At 33.8% G+C, this 21,120-nt stretch overlaps 5 protein-coding genes and 1 long non-coding RNA gene across 7 annotated transcripts in view; 5 read left to right on the forward strand and 1 right to left on the reverse strand.

Annotated features, from left to right (window-relative positions):
• Positions 1-21,120, forward strand: part of LOC137000384 (uncharacterized) — a 145,700-nt gene that overhangs the window by 123,988 nt on the left and 592 nt on the right. The window lies entirely within an intron of this gene.
• Positions 1,097-7,059, forward strand: LOC105672931 (uncharacterized). Its single transcript, XM_067356883.1, has 2 exons — positions 1,097-2,768; positions 4,567-7,059. Exons 1-2 carry the CDS (start codon positions 1,196-1,198, stop codon positions 6,138-6,140), a joined length of 3,147 nt encoding a protein of 1,048 aa, XP_067212984.1. The 5' UTR covers positions 1,097-1,195; the 3' UTR covers positions 6,141-7,059.
• On the forward strand, positions 7,462-10,859 carry LOC105672957 (cytochrome P450 9e2-like). Its single transcript, XM_012368251.2, has one exon. The coding sequence runs from the start codon at positions 8,018-8,020 to the stop codon at positions 9,566-9,568; it is 1,551 nt and encodes a 516-aa protein (XP_012223674.2). The 5' UTR covers positions 7,462-8,017; the 3' UTR covers positions 9,569-10,859.
• On the forward strand, positions 11,750-14,533 carry LOC105672959 (cytochrome P450 9e2). 2 transcript variants are annotated; one of them, XM_012368255.2, is made up of 2 exons: positions 11,750-13,340; positions 14,255-14,533. In XM_012368255.2, exons 1-2 carry the CDS (start codon positions 11,849-11,851, stop codon positions 14,275-14,277), a joined length of 1,515 nt encoding a protein of 504 aa, XP_012223678.1. In that variant the 5' UTR covers positions 11,750-11,848; the 3' UTR covers positions 14,278-14,533. The 2 variants fall into 2 exon arrangements, with proteins under 2 accessions (XP_012223678.1, XP_012223677.1); XM_012368254.2 differs by having other exon boundaries at positions 11,751-13,357.
• Positions 14,631-17,352, reverse strand: LOC105672958 (cytochrome P450 9e2-like). The gene has a single exon (XM_012368252.2). It carries the CDS (start codon positions 17,169-17,171, stop codon positions 15,633-15,635), a length of 1,539 nt encoding a protein of 512 aa, XP_012223675.2. The 5' UTR covers positions 17,172-17,352; the 3' UTR covers positions 14,631-15,632.
• On the forward strand, positions 17,758-21,019 carry LOC105672960 (cytochrome P450 9e2-like). Its single transcript, XM_012368256.2, has one exon. It carries the CDS (start codon positions 18,818-18,820, stop codon positions 20,342-20,344), a length of 1,527 nt encoding a protein of 508 aa, XP_012223679.2. The 5' UTR covers positions 17,758-18,817; the 3' UTR covers positions 20,345-21,019.

Genomic DNA, 21,120 nt, shown 5'->3' on the forward strand with positions numbered 1-21,120 from the left:
CCAAAAATACGTCAAAGTTTGTAATCTGAAAGATTCAAGTGTTACTTTAGCAATCAACACTATTTTATAATTTTATATGCAGCGACAAAATAAATTTTAACGATAACACTGAAAAAAATTCATGTCCAAAAATTTCTTTATCGGACTGCGTAGATTAGTAAAAAATTGTTAATTATTAATTACTCAAAACTGTGCATAAAATTGCGAGTAACTATTTTACGAAGCTACATCAATTAAAAATTATGCAGTTTATAGACGTCGATAGATAGATATATATATATACCTACAAAACTATATTTATTTAATTTTAAACCTATATCAATATTATTGCAGAAGCAAATCAGTATGCACAAAAAATATGCCATGCGTGGGAACTATAAGTAATTAAATTATCTAACATCAGTTCTCTTCCTTATTTATGTGGTTGCTAATATAAATTTGCGCTTGACTTCTAAGGACTTGAATAGATAAGGCGAAACGAAACTAGCTAATATGTTTCTCAATATATATATATATATGTTTCTTACTATTAGAAGTATCAAACATACTTCGTCAGAAATGATCCGAGCTGGCTGGTCTTCGAAAGCTCGATTGTCTTATTTTATGTACCGATCAGTACTCTTTTGCGTTTCTTCCTTTTGTCGGAAGAATGAATTTTGCGAGAGTGAGAGAGAGTTTCATTCCACGATTTTGCACATTTCATACCGTTCTGAGAATTATTGCATCTCTGCTCCGAAATCGGGGCCAATTAGATACTACTATTTCTTAGAATCCGATTTGTTACTATCCCGACGGTATCACATATTGTCGCTTGTTTACATTATATCGTCTCGACGCGACAACAACTTTATTGGTGCAAATTTGCAAATCATAACCAATATATCATTGATTCGAATGTTCACGATAAACGTTTTTATGAATTTCAAACGTCCCACCCCCTTTCCCTCACTCCTCCGCATCTAACCACAACCTACACAGTGAATATTATATTTTTCGATTACATTTATACTTTATCTTACTTATCACGCGCAAGGCTTAATGATGCTGTCTTACGTAATACGACACGTCAATTCGCGTCGAGCGTATAAAAGACAGCAAACGCTTGCAGCAGCAAGTCATTCGTATACTCGCAGTCTAACGATATTTAGTTAAAAGTACTGTCGCGTGACTGCTCGCGTAAGGTCTCGCCCTCATCATGGAAACATGGATATTACTGTCCATCTTAGCTGGCACCATTGCTATATACCACTTTTTCTTTAAGGGTTTAAACTTTTTCAAGAAACATGGAATTCTTCATATACCACCGTGGCCTGTTGTGGGTAACATGGGACCAGCCTTTCTCCGCCAATTGTCATTGGCCGAACTCGTTGGAAAAATCTATAATTTAAATCAAGACGCCAAATATGTTGGTTTCTTCGACGGCATGAATCCAGTAGTGGTGATTCGCGATCCGGATATCATCAAGTCCATCGGCGTGAAAAATTTCGAGATGTTTCCTGATCATCGCAGCTTTATAGACGAAGTTAATGATCCCCTATTTGGCAAAAATCTTTTTTCACTTCGCGGTGAAAAGTGGCGAGACGTGAGAACATTATTGAGTCCAGCTTTTACATCTAGTAAAATGAAAACTATGTTCCAATTGATGTCAGATTGTGGCGCCAATTTTGCTGACTTTCTTGTTAACTTGCCGTCGGATAAAAGTATTATTGAAATGAAGAATTGTTTCACCAGATATACGAATGATGTGATCGCGACTTGCGCATTCGGAATTAGCGTCGATTCTATGAGAAATCCCGACAACGAATTTTACGTTTACGGAAAGGAAGCTACATCTTTTGACACTGTGCGCACCATAAAATTCTACCTTGTTAGAAGTATGCCTTATATTACAAAAATGTTGGGCCTTAAATTTGTCAACGACCATATAGGCCGATTTTTCAAGAATCTTGTAAGAAGCATGATACAGACCAGAGATGAGCAGAACATCGTGCGACCGGACATGCTGCAATTAATGATGGAGAGCAGAGGAAAAAGAGGACCCGGAAAGGAACTAACAATTGAGGACATGACCTCGCAAGCGTTTATCTTCTTTTTTGGTGGTTTCGACACTGTTTCCACCTTAATGTGCTTTGCCGTTCACGAAATCGCTGTCAATCCGAATATTCAAGCAAAACTGCGCGACGAGATCGATCAAGTTCTTAAAACAACAAATGGAGATTTGACTTATGAAGCAGTGAATGGAATGCAATATTTGGATGCTATCATCAACGAGACTCTTAGAGTATGGCCTGTAGCTGTATTCCTCGATAGAATATGCGCGCAAGATTTCGAGTTACCTCCAGCGCTTCCTGGAGACAAACCTTTCGTTATTAAAAAAGGAAGGAGTGTTTGGTTCCCTGTTTACGGTCTTCATCGAGATTCAAAGTACTTCGAGAGACCGAACGAGTTTGATCCCGATCGCTTTTTGGATGAAAATAGGAAAAATATGAATATGGCTGCTTATATTCCGTTTGGACTCGGCCCAAGAATGTGTATAGGCAACAGATTTGCACTGTTGGAAACCAAAGTCATGATATTTCATTTATTGGCCCGTTGCGAATTGAAACCATGCGCGAAAACAACTCATCCGATGCGATTGAATAAGGCGAGTCTTACTATGTTGGCGGAAGGGGGATTCTGGTTAAAGATTGAAAAAAGAAGTAATTCTTATATTGATACACTTGTCAAGAATGTTAAAAATGGTGTAGCTAATGGTTCAACAAATAAATGAAATTTTTATTGAAGAGATATTTTTTTATATTTTTGACAATTTTATCAGCATTTCTACTAGTTTGTGAAATAATATGAAATTTTGTTGCATATGTTTAGTTACATTTTATGATAATTTTACATATTATATCATAAAAGATTCCATATTTGTATTATTCGATGAAATTTGCATGTACATTCGATTGCAAAAAATAGTAATACTGTTTTTTCATATTTTTTCGAATACCCAAAAAAGACTGTTTTTTGTATTTCTGTGTTTGGAGAAAAATATTACAATTTTTTTGTAACGGACTGTACATATCTAATTGTTTATTTTATTTTAATTATTGATAGATAATGGTATCTTTATTTAGTTGTCCTGTGCCTTAATATTGCATTTTGCACTGCCTATTACAATCACGTAGATGTAATATTAAAAATATTTAACTTTACTATTTCTGTGTATAATATATTTCTTGTATATAACATTTTTTTCTTTTTTTTTCATATTACTACATTTTGCAAAAATTATAAATAGTATATGTATAATACAGACACGTAAGATTAAGATATTTGAACTGTAAGAAACTAAAGTATGATTGATGTAAAGTATGATTGATGAAAATAATAATTATTATACGATTCTCAACTTTAGTCGCTGATACAGCGTATTATATAACAGTTAAATTAATTAAATATTTAGCAGAATAATATATATATATTTTCAGATACGCGATAACATGGTCGCTTTTTTACGCCTTGCGCGTAAACTTGGCGCGAGACACGGCCGTGTCTCTTGATAAATCAAGTTATAAATGTAATCAGTCAATGATTAGATAAAGAAAGTGGACACAAAAATTATTAAAAATCACGCAGTTTATAGATGTCGATAGATAGATACATATATATCTACAATATTCTGTTTATTTGATTTTAAAACTATATCAATATATTATTGCAGATGCAAATCAGTAAGCGCAAAAAGTATGCCACGTCTGGGAACTATAAGTAGTAAAATTATCTAACATCTCTGTTCTCTTTCTTATTTATGTTAACGGTTACAATAGTTACTAATATTCTTAATAGTTACCAATTTTCCGTCCGATTTTGATGGCTACGGATAAGTAAACTGAATAGAAACTAGCCAATGTATTTATCAATATATGTACAATATATATTATATATATATATATATATATATATATATATATATATATATATATATATGTGTTTATTGCTATTAGAAGTATCAAAAATATCTCGTTAGAGATGTTTCGAGCATGCCTGTCTTCGAAAACTCGATCGTCTAATTCCACGTTCCGGTTGGTTTTCTTTTCTTTTGCGTATTTTCTTTTCTGAAGGACGAATTCTGCGAGAGAGAGTTTTATACCGATTTGTTCACGATTTTGGACATTTTGTACCATTCTGAGAATTGTCGCATTTTCGCTCCGAAATCAGAGCCAATTAGATACTGCTGTTTCTCAGAATCCGATTTGTTGCTATTCCGACGGTAGGGATCACATTTTGTCGCTCAATTACACTATACCGTTTCGGTACGACAACTTTAGGCAAATTTGCTGATTATAACAAATATATCCTTGGCCCGAAGGTTCGCAATAAACGGCAATTGCCGGTGATTATATTTTCCGCTTATACTTATACTTTTCATAATCGTGCAAGGCTTAGTCACACGCTCTCTTACGTAAGTCGAGACGTCAATCTGTGTCGAGCATATAAAAGGAAGCAAATGCTTGCAGCAGTCAGTCACTCGCGCACTCCCGATCAAGCGATCTCCAGTCAAAACAACTGTCGCGTGACTGTTCACGAAACGTCTCGTCGTCATGGAAACATGGATATTATTGTTTATCTTAGCTGGCACCATCGCTATATACCGCTATTTCTTTAAGGATTTAAACTTTTTCAAGAAGCATGGAATTCTGCACATACCACCGTGGCCTGTTTTGGGTAATATGGGACCAACTTTTCTCCGCCAATTATCATTGGCCGAACTCGTTGAAAAAATCTACAATATAAATCAAGACGCCAAATATGTTGGTTTCTTCGATATCATGAATCCAGTGGTGATGATTCGCGATCCGGATATTATCAAGTCCATCGGCGTGAAAAATTTCGAGATGTTTCCCGATCATCGCACTTTTATAGATGAAGATAGTGAACCTCTATTTGGCAAAAATCTTTTTTCACTTCGCGGTGAAAAGTGGCGAGACGTGAGAACATTATTGAGTCCAGCTTTTACATCTAGTAAAATGAAAGTTATGTTCAAGTTGATGTCAGATTGTGGCGCCAATTTTGCTGATTTTCTTGTTAGCTTGCCTTCGGATAAAAGTATTACTGAAATGAAAGACTGTTTCACCAGATATACGAATGATGTGATCGCGACTTGCGCATTCGGAATTAGTGTTGATTCTATGAGAAATCCCGACAACGAATTTTACGTTAACGGAAAGGAGGCTACATATTTTAACATTCTGCGCGCCATAAAAATTTACTGTATTAGAAGTATGCCTTTTATTACAAAAATGTTGGGCATTAAATTTATCAACGATCGTATAGGCGGATTTTTCAAGAATCTTATAAAAAGCACGATACAGACCAGAGATGAGCAGAATATCGTGCGACCGGACATGCTGCAATTGATGATGGAAAGCAGAGGAAAAAGAGGACCCGGAAAGGATCTAACAATTGAGGACATAACTTCGCAAGCGTTTATCTTCTTTCTTGGTGGTTTCGACACTGTTGCTACCTTGATGTGTTTTGCTGCCCACGAAATCGCTGTCAACCCGAATGTTCAAGCTAAACTGCACGACGAGGTTGATCAAGTTCTCAAGGCAACGAATGGAAATTTGACTTACGAATCGGTGAATGGAATGCAGTATTTGGATGCTGTCATCAACGAGACTCTTCGAATATGGCCTCTGCTTGCATTCGTCGATAGAGTATGCGTGCAAGATTTCGAATTACCTCCAGCACTTCCTGGAGACAAACCTTTCGTTATTAAAAAAGGAATGAATGTTTGGTTCCCTGTTTACGGTCTTCATCGAGATCCAAAGTACTTCGAGAGGCCGAACGAGTTTGATCCCGATCGCTTTCTGGATGAAAATAAGAAAAATATAAATATGGCTGCTTATATTCCGTTTGGAATCGGTCCAAGAATGTGTATAGGCAACAGATTTGCATTGTTGGAAACCAAAGTCTTGATATTTCATTTATTAGCCCGTTGCGAACTAAAACCATGTGCGAAAACAACTTATCCTATGCGATTGAGTAAGACAAGTTTTGTTATGCAGGCGGAAGGCGGATTCTGGTTAAAGATTGAAAAAAGAAGTAATGCTTATATTGATACATTTGCCAACATTGTTAAAGATGGCTAATGGTTCAACAAATTAATGATATTTTTATTGAAGAGATCTTTTTATATTCTTGATAATTTCATCATTTTCAATCAATTTTATCAGCATTATTATTAATGTATAAAATAATATGAAATTTTGTTACATGTGTTTAGTCATGTGTTATGAATAGTTTTATATTATTTCATAAAACATTCTATATTTGTATTATTGGATGAAATCTGCATGTACATTTGTTTTCGAAAAATAGCAATACTCTTTTTTTCATACCTTTTCCAAAATATCGTAATACTCTTTCTTGTACAATATTTCTGTGTTTGGAGAAAAATGTTACATTTTTTTGTAACGGACTTTACATATCTAATTGTTTATTTCAATCTAATTATTGATTGATAATGATATCTTTGTTTAATTGTTTTATGCCTTAGTATTGCTTTTCGCATCGCAATTGCAATTATCGTGCATTTAATATTTTACTATTTCTATGTAGAATTTATTTTTTATATGTTACATTGTTTTCCTTTTTTCCATATTACAAGCTATATTTTGCCAAAATTGTAAATAGTACATGTATAATGCGGACATGTAAGAAAAAGATATTTGATCTGCGAGAAACTAAAATATGATTGATGTAATTATTATTGTTAACTCTAGTCTCTGATACAGTGTATTTTATAACAATTAATTTAATTAAATATTTATCAGAATAGTATATTTTTAGGTATGGGATAACACGGTCGCTTTTTTGCACGTGAACTTGACGCGAGACACGACCATGTCTCTTGATAAATCAAGTTTAAAACAATTATAAATGTAATCATTCGATGATTAAGTAAGGAAAGTAAACATAGTGCCATATTTTAGAATTTTATTTATAGACATAAAAATATCAATTAAAAATTACGCATTTTATAGATGTCAATAAATAGATACATATATATTTATGATAGTATGTTTATTTTTAAAACTATATCAAAATATTATTGCCGAAGCAAATCTCAGTACGTACAAAAAGTATGCCACGTGTGGAAACTATAAATAATTAAATAATCTAACATCAGTTCTCTTTCTTATTTATAATATGTAGGTGGCCGCAATAGTTACTAATAAATTTTTTCGCTCGATTTTTATGGATTTGGATAGGTAAGGCGAGTAGAAACCAGCCAATGTATTTCTCAATATATATATGTCTATTGCTGAAATTTAAATTTAAATATTAATATTTAAAATTTAAATATTAGAAATATAAAAAATACCTCGTTAGAGATATTTCGAGTTGGCCTGTTTTCGACTGCTCGATCGTTTTACTCCACGTTCCGGTTGGTCCTGTTCTTTTTTGCGTCTCTTTTTTTCGTCTGAAGGACGAATTCTGCGATAGAGAGAGAGAGAGAGAGAGAGTTTTGTTCCACGATTTTAGACATTTTATACCGTTCTGAGAATTATCGCATTCGTGCTCCGAAATCAGGGCCGATTAGAAAGTGCTGTTTCTCAGAATCCGGTTTGTTGCTATTCCGACGGTAGGGATCACATTTTGTTGCTCGGCTACAATATACCGTTTCGGCGCGACAACAATTTTCCTGAGGCAAATTTGTTAATCATAATAGATATATCCTTGGCTCGAACGTTCGCGATAAACGTTTTTGTGAATGTTGCCGTTTTCGGTGATCTTCTCCTTCCACACAGAGTGAATATTATATTTTTCGCTTATGTTCATACATTTCATAATCGCGCTTGGTTTACAGCTAGTCAGACGCTCTGTTACGTAAGATATGACGTCAGTCCGCGTCGGGCATATAAAAAGAAACACACGCTGCTTGTAGCAGCTAGTCACTCGTAGGCTCACGAGTCTAGATAAAACAACCGTTACGTGACTGTTCACGAAACATTCCGTCGTCATCATGGAAACTTGGATATTATTGTCTATCTTAGCTGGCACTATCGCTATATACCATTATTTCTTTAAGGGTTTGAACTTTTTCAAGAAACATGGAATTCTTCATATACCACCGTGGCCTGTTGTGGGTAACTTGGGACCAGTTTTTCTTCGTCAATTGCCATTGGCCGAACTCGTTGGAAAAGTCTACAATTTAAATCAAGACGCCAAATATGTTGGTTTCTTCGACGGCATGAATCCAGTAGTGGTGATTCGCGATCCGGATATTATCAAGTCCATCAGCGTGAAAAATTTCGACATGTTTCCCGAACATCGCAGTTTTATAGATGAAGATAGTGAACCTCTATTTGGCAAAAATCTTTTTTCACTTCGCGGTGAAAAGTGGCGAGACGTGAGAACATTATTGAGTCCAGCTTTTACATCTAGCAAAATGAAAGCTATGTTCAAGTTGATGTCGGATTGCGGTGCAAATTTTGCTGACTTTCTTGTTAGCTTGCCTTCGGATAAAAGTATTACTGAAATGAAGGACTGTTTCACCAGATATACGAATGATGTGATCGCGACTTGCGCATTCGGAATTAGCGTTGATTCTATGAGAAATCACGACAACGAATTTTACGTTTTTGGAAAGGAAGCTACAACTTTTGGCGTTCTGCGCACCATAAAATTCTATCTGATTAGAAGTTTGCCTTTTACTATAAAAATGTTCCGCATTAAATTGATCGACGACCACATAGTCGAATTTTTCAAGAATCTTGTAAGAAGTACGATACAGACTAGAGATGAACAGAATATCGTGCGACCGGACATGCTGCAATTGATGATGGAGAGCAGAGGAAAAAGAGGACCCGGAAAAGAACTAACAATTGACGACATGACCGCGCAGGCATTTATTTTCTTCTTTGGTGGTTTCGAAACTGTTTCTACCTTGATGTGTTTTGCTGCCCACGAAATCGCTGTCAATCCGAGTGTTCAAGCAAAATTGCACGACGAGATCGATCAAGTTCTCAAGACAACGAATGGAGATTTGACTTACGAATCGGTGAATGGAATGCAGTATTTGGATGCTGTCATCAACGAAGCTCTCAGATTGTGGCCTGTGCAAGTATTCGTCGATAGATTGTGCGTACAAGATTTTGAGTTACCTCCAGCGCTTCCTGGAGACAAATCTTTTGTTGTTAAAAAAGGAAGGAGTATTTGGTTCCCTGTTTACGGTCTTCATCGAGATCCAAAGTACTTCGAGAGACCGAACGAGTTTGATCCCAATCGCTTTCTGGATGAGAATAAAAAAAATATGAATTTGGCTGCTTATATTCCGTTTGGAATCGGTCCAAGAATGTGTATAGGCAACAGATTTGCATTGTTAGAAACCAAAGTCTTGATATTTCATTTATTAGCCCGTTGCGAATTGAAACCATGTGCGAAAACAACTCATCCAATGCGATTGAATAAGGCGAGTTTTCCTATGATGGCGGAAGGGGGATTCTGGTTAAAGATTGAAAAAAGAAGTAATACTTATATTGATACATTTGCCAACATTGTTAAAGATGGCTAATGGTTTATCAAATTAATGATATTTTTATTTATATTTTTTTTATATTCTTGACAATTACATCATTTCCAATCAATTTCATCAGCATTATTATTAGTGTATAAAATAATATGAAATTTTGTTACATGTGTTTAGTCACGTTTTATGAATAGTTTTACATTACATCATTCCATATTTTACATAAAACATTCCATATTTGTATTATTGGATGAAATCTGCACGTACATTTGATTGCAAGAAGTAGCAATACTTTTTTTTCATATTTTTTCGAATACTGAAAAATTGTACGATGTTTTTATATTTCTGTGTGTTTGAAAAAGAATGTTACATTTTTTTTTTTTTTTGGTAACGGAGTGTTACATATCTAATTGTTTATTTCATTCTTATTATTGATGGATAATGATATCTTTGGTTAATTGTTCTATACCTTAATATTACATTTCGCATCGTAATCGCAATCACCGGATTTAATATGTAATTATTTCTTTTTTGTATATTACACTGTATGCAGCATTGTTTTCCTTTTTTTCATATTACAAGCTACATTCTGCCAAAATTGTAAATAGTACATGTATAATGCGGACGTGTAAAAAAAAGGTCATTGAACTGCGAGAAACTAAAGTATGATTGATGTAACGATAATTATTATTCTTAACTCATGTCGCTGATACAGTGCATTAAATTAATTAAACGTTTATCAGAATAGTATATTTTCAGATATATGTGATAATAAAAATCAAGCAAAACAATTATAAATGTAATCAATCAATGATTAGATAAGAAAAATGGATCAAGTGTAATATTTAATCTTTGATTTAAAGGCATGATTAAAAACATTAATCGTTAAGATCATTTCTTTTATAAAAGATTACGTAAGTTTGTTGAACTACTTGTATGCATAATGATGCTGTTTGCTGTTGATGCGTTAGTATCTCGACGTATAGATGAGCATAAATTTCATGAAGTCTATATGTTATTACATATTTCCTAATTATTACATTTTGCGCTGCACCTGCTTTATGATGTGTAAATGTATTTTTATGTCACCGGCATTGTGTTATTATTTATAATTATTTATAATTTATTATTTTAATATCAAGTAAGCACTTTGTATTAACCATAGACAATAATCTTTATTCGAAAATAAAGTTTACGATATAATTTTATCAAATCTTGAATAATTTGCTGTGCGAAATTGTTGTGCAAAGTTACGATATCGTTATCGACGATATCAACGAAAAACATTTTATATCAAGAATAAACGGAGATAATAAAAAAACAAATGAGTGAAAAATTTAGTCTTGTATATATAATATATTTCTTTAATTTACTCTACTTTGTAAGATTATTTTATTCTTTTGGAAATATTATTAAATGATGCAAACGCACATATAAGAAATAGATATCTGAGCTGCTAGAAATCAAAATATGATTGATGTAGTAAAGATGACTATTATTCTCAATTCTAGTCACTGACAGCGCATTATCGAGCAGTTAAATTAATTGGATAATAGTCAGAATGATATATTCGAAAGACAGAATGGTGAGTCAAGATCAAACTTCGACATATAAAATTCGCGCGGAGTGATATTTTATCGCAAGATACGTCTAGCATAATTAGCCATGTCCTTAAGATTATATCCGCGTATGAAATAACTTATAAAATAACAAAATTTTTTTTATCAAATCTAATAGCTAATCTATTGTATAAATTCTTATATCCGGGTTTTAAATAAACATTAATATTATAAATAAGATTATTCTTCTGTTGTTAAACAATAGTTAAGATAGTTTGACACATCGAATTTATAATTTATATGTTTCAAAGGAAAATTAAAAAAGTGTGTTCAATAAAAATTTAACAAAAATATGACGTAATATCTCGTAAATTATATTGTCTACATAGATGACATTGAATATAGTTTACATTGTGTATTTGCAGATGAATATAAACTAATTTATGCGTAAATGCTCGAGCCGTACATATATGAGTGCATACATGAGTTAAATTTTTGGAAATAATACATCACAAAATATCAGCAAGTGGATAATCCATAATAAGATAAGATATTGTTTATTCGTACCAACAGTTGGTACGTTATATAAGACAGCTTGGAAGTTGCGTCAGAAAGATTTGTGTCTATATTATGAGGCAGAGGCAGTTGCAGAATTAGTTGTGCGTAGCGGCTTGCGCTAACAGCATCGCTAGTGCGCTAAATCGTTATCGATCACTTGTTATCATTTGTGAATAGATTCTGTTAAAATTTGTAAACAAAACTTACCATGGAATACTGGTCGATACTGTTATCGATTATAATCGGTGCTCTCAGCATTCATTATCTTTTTAGAAACTTTAATGTGTTTAAACGACATGGTCTTCTCCACATACCGCCTTTTCCAATACTAGGCAATATGACATCGATTATATTTCGCCGAGTATCGTTTGCCGATTTTAGTCTGACACTGTATAATACGTATCCAGACGCAAAGTACTTTGGATTCTACGCTACAACAAATCCAATCATCTTGCTTCGCGACCCGGAACTTATTAAAACGGTTCTTGTGAAGAATTTTGATGCATTTCCTGATCGCCGTGGTTTGCGCGATTTAAATGAACCTTTGTTTGCAAATAATTTATTTTCTCTTCACGGGGAAAAATGGCGAAACATCAGGAATCTATTGAGCCCTTCCTTCACGTCCAGCAAGATGAAAACCATGTTCACCTTGATGTCGGAGTGTGCTGCGGATTTCGTCAAATTTCTATCAACACTGCCAACGGACAAAAGTGATTTGGATATGAAAGACGCCTTTACTAAATACACGAACGACGTCATTGCAACGTGTGCTTTCGGAATCAAGATCGATTCTATGAAGGATCCAACGAACAAGTTCTACGTTAACGGCAAAGAAGCGACTAACTTTTTATCAGGACTCCGCACTATCAAATTTCTATTTCTCAGAACATTTCCGAAGCTCGGGGCACTACTCAATATAAAACTTATAGACAATTACGTGTCGACTTTTTTCAAAGACATAATACAGACCACAATTGACACTCGTGACGCCGAACATATTACTCGTCCAGATATGATACAATTGATGATGGATATCAGAGGTAAAGAAGGTCGGAGACAACTGGATATCGACGATATGGTAGCACAGGCGTTCATCTTTTTCTTCGGCGGCTTCGACACCAGTTCAACCGCAATGTGCTTTGCGGCTCACGAAATCGCGGCTAACCCAGATGTTCAGGCAAAGTTACGACAAGAAATCGATAATGTTTTGGAGGAATCAAATGGGGAAGTGACTTATGAAATTATTAATCGACTCGAATATTTAGACGCGGTGATAAACGAAGCTTTAAGAATGTATCCACCGGTCGCCTTTTTGGAAAGATTATGCGACAGAGATTATGAATTACCACCTACCTTGCCGGGCGAAAAGCCGTTCATCATGAAAAAGAACATGAATTTTTGGATTCCGGTTTTCTCGATCCATCAAGATGAAAAGTACTATGAAAATCCGAAACAATTTAATCCGGAAAGGTTTTACAACAACAAGACATATCACAACACATCGCATTATATACCATTCGGATTAGGACCGAGAATGTGCATAGCCAACAGATTTGCCTTGCTGGAGGTCAAAGTTGTGCTGTTTTATCTGTTAGCGAAGTGTGAGCTAAAACCTTGCAAAAAAACATCATTACCACTAAAATTCAGCAAGACAGGTCTGGTAATGATGCCGGAGGGTGGATTCTGGTTAAATATTCAAGGTAGAAAGGATGTAAAGGTTAATAACGTTTCCAATTCTTAGAAAATATTTCGAGCAGTTATAGCGATGTATTGTAATAATATTTAATATAATATAATATTATTATAATTATTTCTTTTATTAAAATTAATTGAATAAAATATTAATAATTATTATTATTGCAAAAACTAGAAAGTAGCAAAGGTAGAATTCATATCATGCAAACTAAAACAATTTGCCTTTGTTGAAGATCGAATTTACGATTTGCACGTTTTTCTTTAGTCTTGTACTTTTATATATTTGTACAGGTGCAGAATTCGAATAAATTAAAATAGTAACAATATTACAATTAATGGAACATTATATAATTATATAATTATTTTTTTCAAATAACACATGTATAATAAAAATTATAATAAACATTTGTTTTTTTTTAAATGCTTTTTTCTTGCTTCTAATTTTGCAAAATTAGGTATTAATTGATATTATAATTGACTTTTCATTAAATAATTAATTTGTGTTTCATTAACCTTGTTATAACACGAGAATATATTTTACACACAATTACATTCACTAGTTCTCAGATATCACGTCATATAGCCGCTTTATGTAATTTATAAGAACAAAGTTTTATAATCTTATTGCATTGATACATACGTATCTCTAATATATGTGTTTTAATAACACAAAATTGCACACAATTTACTATTCATGTAATAATCGGTTTATCGGGATTCCTTAATTATAACATGCGATGTATCGACTCAGTAAAACGCTAATAATATAATGCAATTTCAGTAAAAAAAAAAAAAAAAACACTGATACGTAAATGTTAAGCATCTAAGAAAATTATTGTAGGATTGGGAAGAAAATGCAATCAATTTAATTGTTGCTACTATTTTTCCTTGATTTTACACTAAAACTCGCTTGTTGCAGGTCGCGTAAATGTGTGTATGTGAGACTTGTGTTTGTTGCAACGAAAACACAAAGTGTCGAGATGACGGTCGGCAGTCGCTGGCAAAGAGTCGGAGTGAGACAGTCGTTAGCCAGAGTCGTTAGACGAGAGCCGTAAGACAGAGTCGATCTAGAGAGCGAGCGAGAAAGCGACAAGCTCGAGTGAGTGAGTTGACGAGTGAGCGTTGCGATCTGTACGATTATTACGAGATCTGTTTTTTATTATCGTTTACATTAAATCAAATTCATTTTAATATTAAACGGGAGAGCTTATTTTTATTTATTTCACCAATAAACCCACATTATTGTATTAGTATTTTTAAGAAATGTGCAGCAAGAGATAACATAAAACAGATGGTTTAGAGTCGTATTTATAATCTCTATTCCTTCAATTCCTGATCTTTTTTCGATAAGTCTCTTTCCAACAACGATAAGACATGATATTTTCTTACACACACATTTAGGAAATCTGAAAATAATCGCTTTCGTCTGAAATAGTCTCGTTACAAACTATTTATTATAAATTAATTCTGTTAAACTTGTAGTGTACATATTTTTTCGTGAAAAAGACATGAGACTAAATAGTATTGTAATAGTTTTCTTTCAGTTATGAATTCTTAGCTTATATTTTTGTGATTTGCTTTTATTTTAAATAAATTGCAATTTTATGCAATTCTTGATTACATCACAAGATGTAAGTACAGATTTTGTTGTCGTGGCTGTTGACTATTTTATTCATATAATGCATTATGGATAAAGCTCGGTCATTCTCAGACAATTAATTATTTAAATTATAAGGACTGTAATAACAAAATATATTTAAGTAATGTGAATATTAATATACTCAATACAGCATTACGTATCAAAGTACGACAATCAATTACTGCCGACGAGGCTATAATTTTTTTTTGGTGCATGATGCATGCAAGCAAAAGGTTGCGCAATATGCGGTTATTATTTTACGCATACAATTTCAAGTGACATATTATATCTACGTGTTCAACGAGATGTATTAAATTCGTGGAAACTCATTCAGTACATTTATATCAGATGTAAATGCCTGTAATTTTTATCTTCTTATTTTGATAATATCTACAACAAAAAAACACGTTTTATATAATTATAATATTCTTACGTAAATCGAATAAACCCTCATAATTGATTTTCATCATCATAAAAAGTTTTAAAAAAGTGAAAAGGACTCATTATACAAAATTTGCATGATGAAATAACTTGAAAAACTAGTGATTATTGATAATTAAATACATAAATATGACTTTTACTCAAATGTATACAAAAATATGTCTAGTTCTACATTTTTCAAAAATCTAATTAAGCTAAGAAAATTTTCTTAGAATTTTTATATCTTTTTCGTAATAGTGTGATGTGGATTTTTCCTCGGTACTACGTTCAGCCAGAAACCTCCTTCTGGTTTCATATTAAAACCGTCTTTAGCGATTTTGAGCGGTATCGATGTTTTCTCGTAAGGCTTCAGATCACAACGTGCCAGCAGATGAAAGAGAAGGACCTTTGTTTCTAACAATGCGAACCTATTGCCTATACACATTCTTGGACCCAATCCGAAAGGCAGATAAGCTCCGCAGTGGAGAGAGTTATTCTTTCGCTCTCCAAGAAACCGCTCGGGATCGAATTTTTCCGGCTCCTCGAAGTATTTAGGATCATGATGAAGTCCATAAACTGGTATCCATATACCGTCTCCTTTTTTTAAGGTAAAAGGCTTTATTCCTGGTAAGGTAGGTGGTAATTCAAAGTCTTCTACGCATGCTCTATCTAACGCCACGCCAACCGGATACATTCTGAGAGCTTCGTTGATGACAGCGTCTAAGTATTCCATACTGTTCACCGCTTCGTAAGGTGCTTGTCCATTCGTCTTTTCCAAGACCTCATCGATTTCATTTTGAAGTCTTTCTTGTACATCTTGATTCACCGCAATTTCATGCGCGGCAAAGCACATTAAAGTCGAAGTGCTTTCAAAGCCGCCGAAAAAGAAAATAAACGCTTGCGACACCATATCTTCGATAGTCAGTGCTGCTTTACCTTCTTTGCCTCTGCTTTCCATCATCAGCTGCAGCATATCTGGTCGAACGATACCTTTCTCATCCCTGGTTTTTATCGTATCCTTCACAAGATCTCGGAAGAAATTTCCTATTTTTTCACGTACAAATCTCAATCGGAGTATTCGTGCTAGCCAAGGCAAACTTCTAAATATATAGAATTTCAAGAACATAAGAGCGCTGAAAACGGTCGCTTCTCTGCCGTACACATAGAATTCGTTCTTCGGATTTTTCATGGAATCAACGGTGACGCCAAAAGCGCAGGTAGCGATCACGTCATTAGTATATCTTGTAAAGACATCTTTCATTTCCATTTTCCGCTTTTCCGACGGCATTTGCGCCAAGTAATCGCTAAAATTTGCACCATAATCCGACATCAATTTGAACATACTTTTCATTTTACTGGATGTGAAAGCTGGACTCAATATAGATCGCACCTCATGCCACCTTTTTCCACGAAGAGCGACAAGATTCTTGCCAAATAATGGATCTTGAGTTTCATCGATAAAGGCGCGATGATCCGGAAACGTATCGAAGTGTTTTAGCGTGATGGATTTAATAAGCTCGGGGTCGCGAATCACGGTGAGCGGTCTGGTTAAATCATACATGCCGACATACTTGGCGTCAGGATTTAAATTGTATATCCACTTGACAAGTTCGGCTACCGACTGACGACGGAAGAGCGATGGACCCATGTTACCCAAGAAAGGAAGAGGTTTTGCATGCGGTATTCCATGTTTTTTGTAGAAATTTAAATCCTTGAAGAGATAATAATAAATGCCTAACGCGCCTACTATCACCGATAAAGCGATTGCATATATCATGCTGATAACTTCTTCCACTTTGATAAGTTCGGGTGATAGAATTAATCACACAAAAAAATATAGTGTACAGGTTTTTTTGAACAAATTTGTTATTTGAATATTTATGTAGCGTTATTAAAGTACTCTCGTGCATGCACGTTACATGTCGGAGTACGACGGTCAACTACCATCGCCGCGAGTAACGTTTCTCTTATATGGCATCATCTACGAGACGTATGTGTGTATTTACGTATGTGTATGTGAATCTGTCACGCAGCATGAGTGTGTATCAAGGTTTCACACCAACTACAACTGCTGCGTCGTATCTTTCGATAAGGCACTCTCGATGGGACGATAAAAACTTTACAGAACATATTGCAAAATTTTATGAAATACTTGAAATGTATAAATACACTTGGTATTATCCTTTCTATTTTGATAATATATATCATATAATAAAATTGTTATTTGAAAAGATAATTTTGATCATAAAGTCGGAACGCGAGATGTTCTTTAAATTGATACATATAAATATTAACGAAATTGATCATGGCAGATTTGTAAAATTATCAACAATATAAATTTATGAATTGTATGTAAAACATGAATAATAACCTCGTCATTGTTAAATATTTTATTAATGAAAAAATACTTTATTATTAAAAATAATGGTCAATAGCCATGTGTCAAATGTCAAATGTCAGTGACTGTATTATAAGTTACATTCATAAAAAAATATTTGCATATCTCATCTGATTTGGAATGCATTTATATCCAAAGATTGGAAATGTATTAAAACCTTGGAATTAGTTTACAGCAAAAGTTTGAAATTAATTTACATAAAAAAATATCTTTGCGAATGTTTTATAAATACACGACGTAAATTATATATACCATGATGGATACGCTTTTGAATTTACATTTTATTGCGCTTTAGAGAGAGAGAGAGAGGAGAGAAGAATGGAAGAATCGTGGTTAAGCGAAACTTAAGCAGAAACATGTAATTTTATAAAATATTACAAATTTTAATACTTGTTTGATTTTAATATTTTTTTATACAATGCATTTTACATTATGCTTAATTTAATATATAAATTCAATTATGCTTAGTTTAGATATGGATTCAATTTAATCTAAATTATATCATGTTTATTTATGATCGAGAGAAAAAACAAATTGAATTTGATATTAAATCTGTTGCTGGGTAAAATTATTATACAGAGATTGCGATATTGCTATCAACGAATAATATCATATTGATAATAAACAGTGATAGATAAGAAATATAAATCAGCTTAAATAACAAAGAGTATTTTATATGTTTACATTTATGTTGCTTATTTTATTATAACATATATTTCATTAATATTTATTTTCAAATTTATTCAAAAGATCAGATTTAATAATCAATTATTGCTTACTGAGTGCAGAATTTTGCTGGACTAAAGTTTGTGATTGAGTTACATTGAAAAGATTCACGAGTATATTACGAGGTTCAGAGCGGCTGTAGAAACAGTTATCCGCTATAGCTCAGCTCGGTAATATCGCGGATATTTTACATAAGCGGAGAGCCGTAGAGATAATTATCTGCAAAAGTCCACATTGACAATCAAGTGTCAATCAAGTGCTAATAATTCATTTTTTGAATAGATTTTTGAATATTTGCTATGGAGTACTGGTCGATATTGTTATCAATCGTCATCGGTGCCCTCGGTATCTATTGTTTGTTTAAAAACTTCAATTTTTTTAAAAGACATGGTGTCATTCATATACCGCTTGATACAATGCTATGCATTGTGGTATCGGTATTATTTCGCCGAATATCATTCGTCGACTTTATGAAGAAGATATATAACTTCAATCCAGACGCTAAGTACTTTGGATTTTATGCCATAACAACTCCGTTTATCTTGTTGCGTGACCCTGAACTTATCAAGACTGTCCTTATCAAGAATTTCGATGCCTTTCCTAATCGCCGCGGTTTCAGCGAATTAAATGAATTGTTCGCAAAGAATCTGTTTTCACTTCGCGGAGAAAAGTGGCGGGATGTAAGAAATCTGTTAAGCCCCTCTTTTACGTCCAGCAAGTTAAAGACCATGTTCACCTTGATGTCGGAATGTGCAGTGGATTTTGTTAAATTTCTATCAACACTGCCAACGGACAAAAGCGATATGGATATAAAAGACGCTTTTACTAAATACACGAACGACGTCATCGCAACGTGTGCTTTCGGCATCAAGGTCGATTCTATGAAAGATCCGGCGAACAAGTTCTATATTTACGGCAAAGACGCAACTGACTTTTCGGGAATGCGCAGTATCAAGTTTCTGCTTCTTACAAATTTTCCGAGGCTTGGGCGCATTCTGAATTTAAAGCTTATAAACGACTACGTGACAAATTTCTTCAGAGATATTATAAAGACCACAATCGCCACTCGCGATGCCGAAAACATTACGCGTCCGGACATGATACAGTTGATGATGGATATCAGGGGCAAAGAAGGTCGACGAGAACTGAGTATCGATGATATGACTGCGCAAGCTTTTAACTTTTTCTTCGGCGGCTTTGAAACTAGCTCGGTCGCGATGTCCTTTGCAGCTCACGCAATCGCGACTAATCTAGATGTTCAAGTCAAGTTACGGGAAGAGATCGACAAGGCTCTGGAGGAATCAAATGGGGAAGTGACTTACGAAGTCATTAACCAACTCGAATATTTAGACGCGGTGATAAACGAAACTCTCAGATTGTATTCACCGGTTCCTTTCTTAGAAAGATTATGCGAAAAGGATTATGAGTTGCCACCCGCATTGACGGGCGAGAAAGCTTTCACCGTGAAGAAGGGTATGATGCTGTGGATTCCAGTTTCCTCAATACATTACGATGAGAATTACTATGATAATCCGGACAAATTTTATCCAGAAAGATTTTTAAACAACAAAACGCACCAAAACTCTTTATTCTATATGCCATTTGGATTAGGACCGAGAATGTGCATAGCCAACAGATTTGCTGTATTAGAGATCAAAGTTTTGCTGTTTTATCTGTTAGCGCGATGCGAATTGAAACCTTGCGGTAAAACTGTATTGCCATTGAAATTTAGCAAGAAAGATATAATAATAACGCCAGAGGGAGGATTCTGGTTGAATATTCAGCGCAGAAGCGATATGCATCCTGCGCTTGAACCTAAAAATTAATTGCATTGCTAATTTTGAGAAAATACTTATATGTATAAGTATATTATAATAGTATTTGATATAAAATCGTCATTATTTCTTTTATAGATTGTAATTGTTGTAGATATTAATGGTTAGCATTATTGAAAATGTTGAGATTTGAAAAAGCAAAGTTTCGTTCATAAATCAAAATAAAATTACTGTTTATTAAACATATAAGGAAATTGTTTTTTAAATAAATTTGTTCTATATATATATAGTATCTCTTTTCTTCCCGATTATTTAAACTTTTTTCGACAATGTTGTTTTTATTAAAATTATTTTAATTTTTGTGTTTTTACGATTATACGTCGCGTTAATTTTTAATTTTGTTTCCATTCTGTTTAATTTCTTTCTATTGAAACAATGTATTGCTTCGAGCCACCCCTATGATCTTTACTTCATCAATTCCTCCCCTCTGACATGTAGTTTTTCTCCAACAACGATAAATTAGGGATTAGTAAAGGCACTTTTATAAATTAGGAATGCTTCCAAGAGCATGATACGAGATTGCTTACTAAATAATACAATTATGTTCTCTCAATTATGGACTTTCTAACACATTTGGCTTAGATAGAATATCTTATAATGAGCATGTAAGCATAATTTTAGTGTGAATATGTAACACACGAAATATAACACAAACATAACACAAAATTTTCAACAAAAGTTTGTTGAGACGTCTATATTTGGAACGTTTACTTAATAAATATTCGTGAAATAGTAGAATATTCGGAAGAATGCGCAAATGCTTTCGA

This window comes from Linepithema humile, chromosome 6 (assembly GCF_040581485.1).
Source record: "Linepithema humile isolate Giens D197 chromosome 6, Lhum_UNIL_v1.0, whole genome shotgun sequence".
Taxonomy (NCBI): domain Eukaryota; kingdom Metazoa; phylum Arthropoda; class Insecta; order Hymenoptera; family Formicidae; genus Linepithema; species Linepithema humile.

Excerpts from the sequence above, each read along its gene's own strand:
- LOC105672960 (XM_012368256.2), top strand. The coding sequence starts at position 18,818 with ATGGAGTACTGGTCGATATTGTTATCAATCGTCATCGGTGCCCTCGGT.
- LOC105672959 (XM_012368254.2), top strand. The coding sequence starts at position 11,849 with ATGGAATACTGGTCGATACTGTTATCGATTATAATCGGTGCTCTCAGC.
- LOC105672957 (XM_012368251.2), top strand. The coding sequence starts at position 8,018 with ATGGAAACTTGGATATTATTGTCTATCTTAGCTGGCACTATCGCTATA.
- LOC105672958 (XM_012368252.2), bottom strand. The coding sequence starts at position 17,171 with ATGATATATGCAATCGCTTTATCGGTGATAGTAGGCGCGTTAGGCATT.
- LOC105672931 (XM_067356883.1), top strand. The coding sequence starts at position 1,196 with ATGGAAACATGGATATTACTGTCCATCTTAGCTGGCACCATTGCTATA. Across the intron at positions 2,769-4,566 it reads TAATGGTTCAACAAATAAAT|TGTTCACGAAACGTCTCGTC; the intron begins GAAATTTTTATT and ends CTGTCGCGTGAC.